This window comes from Xiphophorus maculatus, chromosome 3 (assembly GCF_002775205.1).
Source record: "Xiphophorus maculatus strain JP 163 A chromosome 3, X_maculatus-5.0-male, whole genome shotgun sequence".
Classification (NCBI taxonomy): domain Eukaryota; kingdom Metazoa; phylum Chordata; class Actinopteri; order Cyprinodontiformes; family Poeciliidae; genus Xiphophorus; species Xiphophorus maculatus.
This window is the reverse complement of record NC_036445.1, coordinates 8,064,067-8,080,035: the sequence shown is the minus strand read 5'-3', so window position 1 is coordinate 8,080,035 and position 15,969 is coordinate 8,064,067. Positions and strand designations below refer to the sequence as shown.

At 37.5% G+C, this 15,969-nt stretch overlaps 1 protein-coding gene across 2 annotated transcripts in view; it reads left to right on the top strand.

Annotated features, from left to right (window-relative positions):
* Positions 1–15,969, top strand: part of LOC102221553 (thrombospondin type-1 domain-containing protein 7A-like) — a 201,330-nt gene extending 185,361 nt beyond the window's left edge. For both annotated transcript variants that reach the window (XM_023330941.1, XM_023330939.1), the window contains 5 exons: positions 3,266–3,364; positions 6,544–6,626; positions 8,020–8,233; positions 10,329–10,416; positions 14,510–15,969. In XM_023330941.1, the coding sequence (XP_023186709.1) occupies positions 3,266–3,364; positions 6,544–6,626; positions 8,020–8,233; positions 10,329–10,416; positions 14,510–14,600 (575 nt within the window). In that variant the 3' untranslated portion in view covers positions 14,601–15,969. The remainder of the gene's footprint in view (positions 1–3,265; positions 3,365–6,543; positions 6,627–8,019; positions 8,234–10,328; positions 10,417–14,509) is intronic.

Here is a 15,969-nt window from a genome sequence, read left to right as displayed (position 1 = left end):
CTGCCATATCATGGCATTCCCTTGGCCCCATACTTGTGCTAGATGGGCGCGTCACTGCCAAGGACTACCGAACCATTCTGGAGGACCATGTGCATCCAATGGTTCAAACATTGTATCAGGATGACAATGCATCAATACACACAGCGAGACTGGTGAAAGATTGGTTTGATGAACATGAAAGTGAAGTTGAACATCTCCCATGGCCTGCACAGTCACCAGATCTAAATATTATTGAGCCACTTTGGGGTGTTTTGGAGGAGCGAGTCAGGAAACATTTTCCTCCACCAGCATCACGTCGTGACCTGGCCACTATCCTGCAAGAAGAATGGCTTAAAATCCCTCTGACCACTGTGCAGGACTTGTATATGTCATTCCCAAGACGAATTAACGCTGTATTGGCCGCAAAAGGAGGCCCTACACCATACTAATAAGTTATTGTGGTCTAAAACCAGGTGTTTCAGTTTCATTGTCCAATCCCTGTATATATATATATATATTCCTTTATTTAACCAGGTAAACCCCGTTGAGATCTAGATCTCATTTTCAAGAGGGACCTGGGCAAAAAAATTTGCAATACAAATGTTTCTACTGCTTCTAAAAATAACCTAGGCTTAAAAAACCAACAGGCTGTGACAGGCTGGTGTCTGAAAAGTGAGCAGTTTGAAAAATCATCAGAATTTAACGTCAGAAATTAGCAACCCCAGCCTGTTACCTAGCAACCCCAGCCAAGTTCCACCCGTCACCTGGCAACCGAAGCGGCTGCTGGAAAAGACAAGTGTTTTAGTTTTGACTTACCATTTAGAAACCATTTGCTGTATTCTTCTTGGCTCTGCTTTTCAAAGATGTATTGTTCTATAATTTGCGGCCAGTTTCGCGTGCAAGTGTAAACGTTGAGTTGGGGGCGTGGCCAGCAGCAGATTATTTGGATTTAAAGTGAAAGGATCCCAAAATCAAAACTGAGCCGACTGAAATCTCATCATCTAAGAATTATTTTACGCAAAAAAATGTAATGAGCATCTTTTTAGTCCATAGACCTTTCCTAACCTGTTCAAGGAAGCATAATACGTCACCTCTAAAGCATGCTAAAGCATGTAGCGGTGGCCACAAATGAAAAAAGGTTTTGCTCCATTCACAACTTATGTAATAAGTAAGAAAATAGCCATGTTTTGAAGTTGCTGGACATCTTCAGCTGTTCCTTTCTGTTGTTGAGTTGAAGTCAGTTGCATGTTGAAGTCTGTCAGTGATGAGAGGGCAAACGCAAAGAGACACTTTGATTCAGGGTCACACCTGCAGGCCGTTCTCTCTTCTTTCTCTCTGAACCTGCATGTTGGAGGAATCTGGGACACCAGAAGAAGCCAACAGAAAAAAACATGTTCATTTTGTGCTCAAGACTGGATTCAGGCTGAGGTTTTTTTTTCCTCGCCGGGAGGCAGCAGCGCTATCCGGGAGTGCAGCTTTTGGTATTTTGCCCCAGATATGACCGGGACAAATGGAAAAGCTTTCACCCTGTTTTCCTTCTGCTAGGTGGGTTAACTGGTGGTTTTCCAGATGGGACTTTCTGCATGAGATCTCCAAATTGAGGAAATACTGTTGTGATCTCTGCTGCCTGGTGTTGATGAGCTGTGAATCATCAGCTGCCATAGGTTAGGTCTGCAGAACGAAACCCCACCCTGGCATCTCACTCCTCCACACTTCCCTCCTTGGCTACTGTACACAGCTCCAAAGCAGCCTCCGCCATCCTGACCTGGTTTCACAGCATCACTCAATGCCCACAGGGGGGAGGAGAGCCCCTGCCAAGATGAGTGGGGGCGCAAAAGGAGGGAAAAAGTGGTTTGATGGGATGCTCACTTAAGAAAAACAGAAGCAAAGCTTTGTCCCGTTTGGATACTTTTACCGTATTAATTCCTTCCATGGTCTGACTGCAGCATAACCAGAATAGCAGATCAGTGTTTTCACAACTTCAGCAGCAGAAAAAGCTCCTCACAGCTGGAAGAAATATGAAAACTTCAGATGGCTCAGTGACATCAAAGTAAAGAAGCTGCAGTGTGTAACTTTTATAAAGAAAAGCTTTTTTAACATTTTGTTGAAATTATAGTTAAGTCGTGACAGTATAAGACAGATGATCTGTTAAAAGAAATCTAGTTCCTCTGAATTTCCACAGTACAAACTGCATAAATACTCCAGTGAGTCAGAAACAAGCATGCTTCAAGCATCATTGGTAATACACTTTTTGGACACCATAAATACAGTAAGTGTACACAGAAACAGTATTTTAAAATTTATTAGTATTTATTGATGCTTTCTTTGAACAAACAGTGGATAAGCCTTAAAACCACCAATCCTGACAATAAGGAAAGCTTTGGAGGGTTTCTGACATCATTAATTTAATTTATTGAGGCGACAATAAATCTAAATTCTTATCATGACAAGACATTTAACACGATAATGCCTTACAATTAACCTAACAACAATGTTTTTGGACTGGAGATAACCCAGGCATGTACAGGGAGAATACTGCAGACTCCATGCAGAAGGACAATAGGTTGGGATTTGAAACTGTAACAAATCGTTTGTCGATCAAAATCACCATCTTTCATGTTTCTTTGCCCTGTAAGAGCTTTTCTTGTCTCCAGCCACCTTACTCACGTTTTTACTGCCTCTACTGCGCGCGCTTCGTTTTGAGGAATGTTCTTGTCTCAGTAAAACTCCAATCTGTTGGTGAAAGATGCTGGGAAGTGAGTAAATCAGTGATAACTTCACACGTCTGAAAAACGACTTCATTTGTAGAGGAAGGAGAAAAATTGGAGAAATGAGGAAAGTGAAGCACATTAAGGATGAAGTTGTGTCGGTTTTAGACAAATCGTCCAGAGATGGAGCCGAGCCGCCGACTGAAGCAGCGATACCGTTCCCAGGCCTGCACAGAGCAGATCTTTCTTTTGTTCAAAGTTAAACTGTTCATTTACGCCACTAAATTGGCTGCGATGATGATTGGTTACTCTGGACTCCAGAGGGAAGTACAGTCATTTACTGCCTAGATGGAGATATTGATAAAGTTATAATAGCATTGATAGAAAGTCATTAAGCAAAAGCTCTCAGTGAAGATTAAACCCTTGAACTGGACAATATGTGACAGTTACTTCTTATGTGAAAATAACTGAGCTGCTGCTTTATCAATCTGTCACACATATGATTAATGGTCTTCACTCCAGACTGTAACTGCACTGCGGTTTTAAAGATGGTGACTTTTTCTGTGTTTTATTTGCAGGAGGCGAATGTTTTGAGTATAAGTGGTTCAGCAGCAGCCGTCCGAACTCCAGCCGTCCGGTTGTCTGGTGTCAGCGCTCGGATGGACTCAACGTCACCGGTAATGAAGTCTGGGTTTCACACATTTAGAAATGTTCAGTCTGCAACACACTGGGGATGTAACAGAAAAAAAAAACATTTTATAGTATTCAAATTCATCACTTCTGTCAGTACACTCAGTTTTATCAACATGTGTGGCATCAATGCAAGTGTTACTATTATTGCCTTTCACCAACAAACAGTGCCTTACATATTATGGTATGTATATATATATATATATATATATATATATATATATATATATATATATATATATATATATATATATATATATATAAACAAAGTTAGCTATTTAAATTAGATAAACATACAGGTATCTCAAAACATTGGTTCCTTGAGACATTATAAATTATGAAATTTAACCTGTTTAAGTAATTATATAAAATATAAACGTCATTGAAATGTTTGCGTCACACAGAAAGCTGAACCTGCAAAAAAATAGGCTCAATGTTAATTTTAATCTGATTCTGCCTTTTAAACCCTACAACCCTTAAACATCAATTTAATTTTAACATCATAATTTACATGTTCTGTTATGCCTTTTAATGTTGTATTTTTGTTTTATTTAGTTTCTGTATATTGTTTGAAATAAAGTTATTGGGGAAAAAAGAAATTAGAGAGCAAACAGAATTGCTGTCTTCACTCCCTTCAAAATAAGAGCAGGAATATAAATGTCTAACTAATAGGATTAACAATTAATAAACAAAACTTCAACAGAGATGTCACAACTAAAAGTTTACAAAACTTCAGAATTTATCCAGAAAAATCATTTAGGGAAAGCTAGCGCGCTAAATGCTGTCAAACAAAACATTAGCTCTGCTACTAGCACATTAGCAGAAGTGTGCACACCTGAGTCCAAAATGTAACTGTGTTAAATTTATGTTTCTAAATGAAAAATAAAATTCACTTTAACACTGTTAATGATATTGTGTTACTACGATTGTAGCTCTGAGGCTAGTTGGCTGCAAATGTCGATCTCTGGTTCGATCCGCTACATCAGCAGCAGAACTTTGCCAAATGGACACATTTATTTTTTCATCAGGTTTTAAGAGAATTAGTTTTCTGAGCCAAACATGAAGTAACAAAAATATTTACAGGACATGAACAGCCTGGATTACCAAACCCTGCTTTACAGCTTTAATATTTCTGCTAATCACAGATAAACACAGCTAAATAATAATAATAATAATATTAGTCGATGTTAACAAAACTTGGAATTATAGACTTAATTTAAGTTTAAACTCAAGTCAAATTCAGAGTTTCCATTATAATACCTTCAATTTATAAATCAACTTTTAAAATATAAGAAATCTTATCTTAATTAGTTTAACATAAAACTATATTTATTTTGGACACAAATAAAATGTTTTGTTTTCTCTTATTTGGGCTGTAGGCAAAGAACAGAGGTTTGAAGATGAGGAAGATCCTCTAATACTTTAATTCTTTGTTTTTTGCTGCATGTTTTTTCAGGAAATCATCCCAAATTATAAAAAAAGGACATATTCTTTCAATTTATTGATACAATTAACTGAACTTACTTTGTCTGCATAACCCTGAAGTTTGTTTTGGAATGAAGCTCCATAAATGATCTCGAGTAAATTAAATTTTTAACAGTGGAGTAATAATTTCAGTGGAACTAAACTGCATGAAATCCAGCAGGTGTCAAGAGAAACCAGATGTTCCTCACGTCCCCTTTCAGATATGGTGTTTTATCATCGTTAGTACCTTATGTCGTGTATTTTCCACTGTTCTCTCCAGCTGAAGGTTTGAGGCAACAATAAACAATGAGAACGACTTTGCATGCCAATATTCTCTGCACCAACGTTTATAAATACTTGCGTTTCTGCACAATTTCCAAATCTCTCTGTCAAAAAATGGAAGGCATAAATATCGCTCAGTATTCTGAATACAGTGAAGCAAATGAAAGTGGAGCTGTAACAAGAAATGGGAAATAGCTTTGGTGTATTTTAGGGGAGATACTGGCTGGAAAAGATGAAGACACATTTCCATACAGTGTTTTGAATAATAGATAGTGCTGCCGAATTTATCTTTCAAAGGTGAGAAACTGCAGCAGCTCAACAAGTATAAACCACTGGTGGCAGTTTCACGTAGGAGGTGAAATTAACACAAAATGTCAAAAATACAACAGAAAAAAAGAAATCTGAGAAACTAGAGACTTTGTTTCTACAGGGAATGTAGGTGGTGGGTGATGGCAGCTATTATTTTATGAATAATACATCAGCCTGTTGTTGCTCACCTAAAACTGTGTAAAAAACAAACAAGGCTGCAATATTCTCTGCTTCACTTGCAGATGAATCTACAGGCTACTTTACGAAAGGACATTTAAGGTGACCTATTATCCTTCCTTTAACAGGTTGGGATAGGTTTATGGGAAATAATAAAACATGTTGATTACATTTTTACACAAAATAATTCTTAGATAAAGAGATTTTCTCCTTTCAGAATGACCTGTTTTAGTGCTCTGCCAGCTGGCCACTCCCCCAACTCAAGTTTTACACTGAAATGGCTGCCAACAGATTTAACATTTGTTTAACCAGGATAAAGAAAAACCCACAACTCTTCTTTAAGGAAACTGTGGCCAAGAGGCAGCAACAAATCCAACAAATGTCAACTAGCAAAAGAAACAGGAACATGTCACTAAATCAACGTCAAGAACTTTTAGATTTAAAAGCAATGAACATGCATTCAGTCAGTCTAAAACTTTCTTGAAACAAGTTCCTAGAAGAGGGAGCAGAGTCAACGAGTGTTTTTTTTGCCCAATTCAGTCAGAGCAAAGGAGACGGATACGCAATTATGCAACTATACATGTTTGAAAAGCATAAGTAGAGCCTCCTGCATAACCAACAAGAATACACCAAGTTGTTTCTGGATGGTAAGTCGACAACAAAACACTTTTCTTTTCCAGCAGCCATTGTACAGTGCACAGAGTGGTAAAATCAGCTGACCAAACATGCTGGAGCTCAGCAGGGGTTGCTAGGTAATGGTGCTGATTGTTACTTAACAATCAGGATGTTTTTGAAACAGCTCAATTTCCAAACACCAAAAAATCCACCCCACAACAAATTAATGTTTTTCAAAGCACTTGCTTATAGAAGCAGTTGAAACCCAAATGAAGGTATAAAAATATCACCTGAGCCGTTTCATCTCCCAACTCTGCAGGTGGTTGTCCTGCAATGAATCCGCCAGTGGACAACAGCTCCTGTGACCCTCCCTGTCTCATGACGAAGTCTTTCTGTAGCGAGGTAAGCCTTTTTAACTCTGAAATTAAAATAAAGAAAATGTCTATCGGTCCACAGCAGCTGAATTTGAAGGTGCAGGTCACCTTGTTTCGCTGTGACACTGCTGATAAGATTGAATCTGAATGAAGCGGAAAAATAAATGTTAGCAGCACAAACAGATAAAATCCGTTTCTCTGTTGTGCAGTGTCAGAATCAGGAAGTTATTTGTTTTTGTCTTCAATAGCAAATCTTTTTAGAAAAATGTAATCCAGCAACTAAAACTGATTATAATGATTACAACCTAAACGGAGCAAGATGAGAGTTTAGAATGAGAGAAATATTGTTCACACTCCCATTTAATCACCTTAAAACCAGAAACTTCAATGCAGTTTTGTATCATTAACCAACACAGATTTGCTTTTACCAGTCTGAAGAGAATAATGGATACGTTTCTGATTTTACTTGGAGAAAAAAAAACTAATTTTTCCTCAGTTTAATTTATTATTCAGGGTTTCCTTCGGTGTATTATCAGCCTGGCAGGCCTCCAAGCTTTACTTGCCGCCCCCATAGGCTGAGTGTTGTTTATTCATTTTAAATGATTATTTTTAAATGATGGCAAAGATATGGTTTATATATAATAAAACATCATATACAAACACACAGGATTCTGCTGAGCTCAGAGTTTATTGCAGCTACATTTCCTTGTTCTTCACATCGATTTGTGTATTTAACAAGTTTCTGTTCTGATCAAAATTTCAAAGAAAAATCCTTTGGTTGTCCCAGTTTTTGTGCTTGGAACGAAGCCGTATTGATCCATGTCTCTTTGCAGCAGCACTTTCACTTCTAGGTGCAGCATTAACCTGATGAAGACAGTTCTCTAATCAAACAGCTCATGTTTTAAAATTCCCCTGAACTTTGAGAGATTCAGCTGAGTTTAAACCAGGGGTGTCCAAAGTGCGGCGCACGGACCGTTTGTGACCCTTGAAGTGATTTTGTGCGACCCACCAGTAGCAATTGAAGAATATACAAATGTACATCCAGCAGATGAACCGGCCTGATGCAGATGGAGACTTTTTATTTGTGATAAGGGTAAAATTATCAAATTAAATCAAGTTTTAACAACAGGGCAGTTCAAGGTGCTCTACGTCATAAAAACACAAAAATCAACAATTGAAACATTTTTTTCCAAATGCCGTAATTATACATCAAAATGTTTTTTTATTTTTATTTCATTGATTATGTTTCAAAAGCAACTCTAACATGTGGGTTTCTAAGATTCTTTTTATTTAAATATGTGACCAAACAATAAGACAATCATCCAGATTATCCCCCCTGGATCCTCACACTAGGTGGAAGTGCTTCCACCTTCATCCACATCCTCAGTAAATCTAAACTTGCTTCGCGCTGCCCCCTGCAGGCCGGGATGTGCATGTGCGACGAGGGCTTCACAGAGGTCCTGTCGCCTGCGGGTCAGCTGGACCAGTGCGCCCCGATCCCAGTCCTGGAGATTCCCACTGCAGGTGACAAGAAAGGGGACGTAAAGACCAGTCGTGCCATTAATCCCACGCTGCCCACCACCATCCAGCCGGGACGCACGGGCCGGACCTGGTACCTGCAGCCCTACGGACCAGGTCAGTCCAGCACAGAGACGGCACACACTCTGCTTTAATTACTTATTTCTAGATAAAATATTTTAATTAGATGGACTTTGTTACTTTGTTGCACTAAAATGAAAACTATCTTCCCTTTGAATGCAAAGTTCAGATTCAGCAACTAAATGTTACAGGAGCAACAGAGGGAGGAAAACAGACGTATGGAAGATGATTAGGGCCATTAAAGTCAGAATTACTGAGATCAAAGACAGCATTGCTGAGATTAAAGTCAAAATTTGGAGATTAAAATCAAAAGACAAATTAAAACAATAGGAATTCTGAGAAGATTTTCATTATTTAATTAATTTTCTTTAAAGTATATATATATATATATATATATATATATTTTTTTTTTTTTTTTTTTTTTTCTCTTTGTTAGTGGCCCTAATCTTTTCCGTACATAAGCATAGATTTTACATAAACTGAAATCCATTCTTGAATCCATCTGATCAAGAAAAATAGTATCAAAATAATGTTAATCATAAGTTATGATAAAGTTCATAACTTCCTCTTGCAGTAAAACATTTTGACTTTTGTCTTGTTAAAAGCTCCTTTTCTCTTCTGAGCACATAAATGAGAAAATCCCGTATTTGCGAAGCAGGATGTGAGTTGGCTCAGAGGCTTGTCGCTGAAAGTCGACATATTTACACTTCCTACGGTGCATGTGTGAAATCTGGAACATGAATAAACGCACGATGGAGCTGCCGACTGCATGCTGCTGCTGGAACATTAACTTTAGAGAAATATATCCGCAAATCTTCCTCACAAATCATCCGTGGCAGGAAGAGAAACCTTCAGGATGAAGGAGCTCACAGACATTAACCTCAGCTTCCTTTAGCTACAGAGTTATGGAGACAAATCTAAAGATGGAGGCAGAAACAGAAAGTCCCAAATATCAAGGTTCATTGAGGAGATTAGTGGCTCACTAATGGATTAAATATAAATAAAAAACATTTTGATCATATAGCAGATGGATTTACTGATTTTTGTCTGGTTAGCTGATTTTCACTCTGACCCCCTACAGCCCGAGATCAGCTTCTACTCTGTAAATTAAAATGATTTCTTCATTAACTATTTTAATTGTATGAATAAAAATGCAACCAAACCAGAAATGCTACAGATTTCTGTAGTATTTCTACAGAGATGTGCAGGCAGAGGCATAAAGATATTGATAATCAGATTTATGAGGTCACGCTGACATTTTAATGTTTAATATCATGATAGAGGAGGAAATTATTCACTAATTCATCAATACCAAATTACGTTCTTACCTCTGTCGGCCTTAATTTCATGTTTTTTCTGAGAATAAAGCTGTATTTTTTATATTTCTCTTCCAATAATTTTGATATATATCTTGGTTATACAGTATTGCATTAAAATTTTAATGTAATAAAACATTTTGCTTGAAGTTGCTTATCTGAAACCTGAGGTAATTTTACAGAAAAAAAATACACTGATTCTTTATGATGTCCTTGAAAGTGCTTGATATTCAAACTGCTTAGTAATTTATATAATTATGCTAATAAATCATTTGATTAAAATCCTTAACTTACTATTGAATTTTCACACACCTAATAAAAAGACATTTTCTTCTGTGTTTTAAGTTAAATCAGATTAAATGTTTCTTGTTTTTGGTTAGAATCACCAACATTATTTCTATTTGCTAAAGAACATTTATTTTATTAGTCCGTTTTTTGTAACTTTCTTTTTATTTTCTATTGAAGTATCTAATGTACGTTAACAGGACTTGTTTGGATTGTTCCAGTGTAATAAATATTTATTATTCCTATTGGCTCAGTGGCTTATTGATAGGTGTAATTGAAATAAAGGTTAGCTTATAAACAACATTATTGGAATTAGGTTGTAAGTTAGTGTCTAAGTTTGCTGACTCGTATCATGCTGACAACATGATGAGAGTTTTAAAACATTTTTTATAAAAGTTACATACTGAAATAAATGGTGTTTTCCCAGATTTGTGATTGACAGCAGGAGCTAACTTTGCTGATTGTGATGTAATCTTAATCTGTGCCATTGAAGTAACAGATTAAGAACTGACCAGCGTCCTTCTCCACAGATGGGAAGCTGAAGATGTGGGTGTACGGTGTAGCAGCAGGAGCCTTTGTTCTCCTCATTTTCATAGTGTCTATGATATACCTAGCTTGGTGAGTTGATAAGTTTGATCTCCCCGTAGTCGTCATCATTGTCATCATCACCTGAGCCCTGAAACAAAACCCGTCTCATCACCATCCATCCCTCCCACCTTGAGTTGCAGCATGCCCCTCCTTCATGCCATCTCCATTTCTTTTGCTTTCTCATGCGTTTGCTGTTGGAGAGCAGCAGCGCGTGCGTCAAGGTGCACCGCTCTCTTAAGGCCCAAGAGTCTGACGCCAACGGGACGGCGGTGTGGATGGGCCAGAACTCTCACGAGATGGTTTACACCTGTCCCGAGTGCCAAGAGCTGGCTCAGAGCAATAGTAGCTAAAGAGGATGTGGAGGGCTCAGACCCACCCCGACTCTCCCTCCGCTATAAGCACCAGCAGTCCCTCAGTTTCCCTGTGAGCTCGAAAAGTGTCCCGTGTTCTGCCTGAGAGGCTGGGTAAAGGTCCAGGTGAGGAAAGCGCCAACCCAGTAGACTTCCTGTTGACCCTTTGCAACTTCGTCACAAAAATTAGTCAAAACGCCATGATGGACGTCAGATTGTTTTCCCAAGTTGTTTTTGCCAGTTTAGCCAAGTTTTATTTTATACCATTATTCACCGCTTAGTGCACACAGAACAAACATCACAGGCCAACAAATTAGTGCAAAATCTCACTAATAAGTGATCTTAGTAAGATGCAATGAAACACTGCGTGATTACTAACCACTAGTAATCATGTAACCTAGCATGTACGAAAATAACTACATAGCATCTCGTCTGTTGTACGTTTTTATGTCTGCTCCAGTTTAAGAGGAAACACCTTTTATGACGTAGTGATATAAATCATGTGGCGTAAATTCAGCTAGCTGACTTTTTTTAAAAACCGCCGTCAATAAACCTGAACTAGCATTAGCATTAGCTTGACTTGAAAAAGTGGAAGGCATCTGTATTGACAAAAACAACTTGTGAAAGCAATTTCAGTCTCTCCATTCAACACACCCGTCCCCCATTTCCAACATCCGTCATGGCGGCGCCCTGCGTGACTGACGCAGTTGCAAAGGTCAAGATATGAGGTGTTCTGTCATCGAAGGCTAATATCCTCCAACTTTTAGACGCATACCTCCTCCAACACACATGAATCAACTGATTATCATCTCAAAGTTGTGGGATAGTAGCTCTCATTGACTAGACGTAGATTATAGTTGCTGTAGATCCTAATAATCTCCCATTGTTCAGGAATGAAGATAATCCAGATGCTTCATATCCAGTAAGTTTTCACTCATCGGAGGTGTTTGAAAGTTTGATTTAGCCAGAAATAGGAGGTTGTTCCTTAATGTTGATACTTATAAGTACGAGTTATAAGTGAAATTATCTGCCAGTGGAACGAGACATTTAATGTCTTACACATCTTGCTGAAAAGTTGCCTGTAAGTTAGTTTTGTCTCATGTCAAGTTTGCCAAGATATTTGCTCTAGAAATTAGACTAAAAATACTTGGTTAAATTTTTGTTTCTGCATTGTAGATGACGCATAATTTTGAAGAAACATTATTTGAAAAAAATATTAGCTGAAATAAAATTAGTAAATCTGAGCAAACACCACCATCAGATACTTCCTCATAATCTGAGCTCAGTATCTCTGTGGAAACAGTGAAGAGTTTGTATTGTTTTGCCTGAAATAATCTTTTACACTCCTGTGTTGTTTCCCCAGTTTAATGCATTAATTAATTAATTTGTTGTTTCCCTAACATTTAACATCAGATCCAGATATATTTTTAATTTTGCCGTCTGTCCAACCTATAGTAGAGATGTTACTAGTAACTGAAGCACGGTGTCAGCCTGCCCTCTTGTGGCCAAATGAAGAATTGCACCTGACTTTTAAGTTCCTGTCAAAGCAGTCACATAATTTCCGTAACCATCTACGGTTCGTTAGCTTTAATTATTTTAAAATGAGAACATGTCACCCCTAATTATTTGATATTGCTTTCAACTTAACTAACATTGGTTGTTTGGTTTTTAAGTTAAATTAAAAAGTTTCTAATTACGGTATTTGCCGAAGAAGAAAACTCTTCAGTCGAGGAGAGATTCTTTAAAATGCTACGAGATGCATCACATTGGAGAAAAGTTTTGAAAGAAACTTCAGAATAAAGATTTCAAGTAACAGAAAACTAAATATTATATGTTCTGTCATTGTAAGCTGTTCTTTGGAGGATAAATTTACACCGTATTGCTCTGAGATATGACTCCTGCAGAGCTGACAGCCCAGATAAATGGCAGGAATCACGTCTTTAACTCCTCCTCTAAAGGTCTTTCTCTCCCAGGAGGCAAATGAGCAGATGTAAAATGTGTGCAAGTTTTGCATGCAAATTAACTTCATACCTTTAAAGCTTTTATACAGATCCTTGTGATTCTTCTGAGGCCTGTCAGTCAGTTCTTACCACATATAAAACTGCATTTAACTTAGAATAAAAAATTATTTTGACATATTTCCTTTAAGTATGCTCTTATTTTTTTTACGTCTACCTTCTAAACTTTGCTTACTATTTCCCTCTGTTTATTTATCCATCAGTCCCAAATTTTACTAAACTTGAGGTTTGGGAGAATTGGCAGCACCACTTTGGCAATATTATATTAACTTTAGGTGATAAATGTTTCCTTTTTGTCATTTTTAGTATCTGTATTCGAATGACCAACCTCATAATAAGTAGTAATGCACAACATGTTTGGTACCTCACCAGTCAGCCAATAGCTGCTTTTCTGTTTACCATAAAATTGTGCAAATTGAAATCACAAAAAGAAATGTTCTCAATAGAAATGCCAATTTTTGGAAAAAAAAAATGTTTTCACATCAAATGAGTCACATTTCTGTTACTACTGGCAGAAATGCCAAAGAAGATGATAGGAAGTGGTAGTAAGATGGTGGTTTGTTTTTTGTCTGGCTCCACTAGTTCATAAAAAGTTGTGTGTCATTCTAACGTGTTGAATTCATAGCTTTTCGCCGCCTACAATTTCCCCAAAACGCCGCTCCCAAGTATAAGAAGTTTGTTGCTCTTAACTCCTTAACAACGTCTCCTCTGATTGGCTGATGGCTGATTAATGCCAAGGCTGAAATATAAATATATCTCATGTAACTGTTTACATTCGTCGCTGGCCTAATTTTTAGTGATGTGTTATTTTTAATTTTATTTCTTATTTAGTGGAAACGTCAGAATTGCAAAATTGTGGGGGGAGGAAGGGGGTTGTTATTAGTGGAAACTTGACAAAAAGTTTTGCACATTTGTAATGGAAACGCAGCTACCAAAACCTTAAACATGGAAAATCTGTATTAGCCAAGAATGACATTTACATGTCCAATTTGACACAACTAATTTCAGAATTTAATTAAATGTAATTTCTAAAATATCAAGGTTAAATTAGGGCTGGATGAGTTGGCTAAAGAAATTTTACCCAAATACAATAATTTCATATCAGTCTATTGATAATTATTGATTAGTTTTTTGTTTTGTTTTAAATATCTGAAATACTAACAAACTGGTGGCAGGACATTTCCTGTTTTATCCAGTTTTCACTGCATGTTGTTTTTTATTTTTGAGCAGTTATGAGGCAAAGTTTGGAAACCTTGAACTGTTACTCAACAGGTTGTTGCTAGGTAACCAATGAATGAGTTGCTAGGTAACCACAGAGTGAGTGGGTCAGTTGATTCCACCAACTTTTCTTAGCTGGCCTTCAGAGGTTGAGACTAAAGTCTTTGCTCTGCCTACATCTCCCAGAATGCTGTGCGGTTCTGGATCGGAGTTCAGTGAATATTGGAACGGATTACGTATTATTGGTCAATCGTGATCTATATTGATCTTTTTTTTTTCAGCTCTAGATTTAATAATTAAGGTGGGAAAAAAATCTTTTCTCAGCTGAGGATCAACTTTAATTGTTGGATATTTATTCAAAAATACAAATCTGTGCCTCTGCAAGGCAGGCGAGTTCAGGATTTAACATTGGAAATTAGCTTCCCATCAGTGACCTCCCCCTCTTGTTTTTATTTCATTCTCATCCTCATTTTGTCAGAATGTCATCGTGTTTGAGGCTTCGACGTTTTAACTCCTGTCTCCATCTTTCTCTCCCAGCAAAAAGCCAAAGAGACCTCAGAGACAGAGGCAGCAGAACAACCGGCTCAAGCCGCTAACGCTCGCCTACGACGGGGACACGGACATGTAGAGCCGCTCCACCTGTCACACAAACCCCCCAATGACAGCGAGCGATGTTTGCAGCGTGAATGGACTCACTTATTCCGATTTGATTTTCCTTAACCAAAACCTTCATGACCTCCAGTTTGCTCAATGAAATGCCTTTTATTTTTAAACTGAGAGTCTCCAACTCTTTCACCCCCGCGCTTTCCTGAACACGCTGACTAGCTGGAGGCTTTGGACGCTCTGAAGGTTTGTTTGTTGCCAAAAGTCACCGCAGGGAAGAAGAGGAGGAGGGAGAGGAAAATCTCCATCAAAAGGTTTGGATTCCTTTTTCTTCCCTCAATCCTCAGCCGGGTTTTGACTCAAATCTCTTTTTTCCAGTCTTTTTATTTCTCCTTGATTCAGAGGCCTGTGTTTGTGGGATAAACTGATCGGCGGCCTTCACCCTCGCTTTGTTTCAGGCGCTACTTTGCACTATATTAGTGCAGCATGATATGCACACGTGACTTCTACCTTTTATTGCCATAAAACACTGCCTCTTCCACAAACACAACGAATGGGAAACAACTAGAGAGACCCACCAGTAAATATCTGTATAGGTTTCAATTCTCAGTTTTTTTGTTGTTTTTTTTGGTTGTAGTAAAAGTAAATCTTTTTGTGGTTGTAGATTTCGTCGGGTGTTTTTTTTTTTTTTTTCCCCCAGATGTAAGTATGAGCATTTTATAAATCGAATAAATAAATTTTCTTGCGGTTTAGCTGAATTGAAACGCGTCCCGGAAAGAAACTGAAGCCATTCATGTCATGCAAACATAATTTCTGCCTTACTGGTAACCAATCAACTGCTCTTAATATTTGATCTGGCAAATATTAAACACAACAGAACAAGCAGACAAAAAACGTAAACAAATCAACTCTCATGTAGTAACAGTGTTATAAATGCTCCAGTCTCACTACAATGAGATAATATACATATATAGATATATATATATATACACATATAAATAAAATACACTGTACAGATGAACTATACAAAATGTTAATAATAAGAATATGCCTCTGACTTCAGTGTAAAAGCAAACTGGTGTGGAGAATGTTTACTTTTTTTCGTGAAATTTGTAAATAATGACTTTTTTATTTTTTGGAGAAAAAAAAATCAAAAGTATGTGTAAATTTATTTTGTATCGCACAGAAAATGTTAGTTTGAATATTGCGAAGTGGGTGTATGATATTGCTGATTGTTGTTACTATGATGCAAGTTGTATGTTGTGACTAAGAAAACTAAAAAAAATAATCAGAGGGGAAGAAAAAGAGAAACACGAAGAACTGGTTGTTTTGTACAGGTTGTTCATATATGGAAAGAATTACTGAAAATAAAGGCGGACTCGGCTGCAAACAGA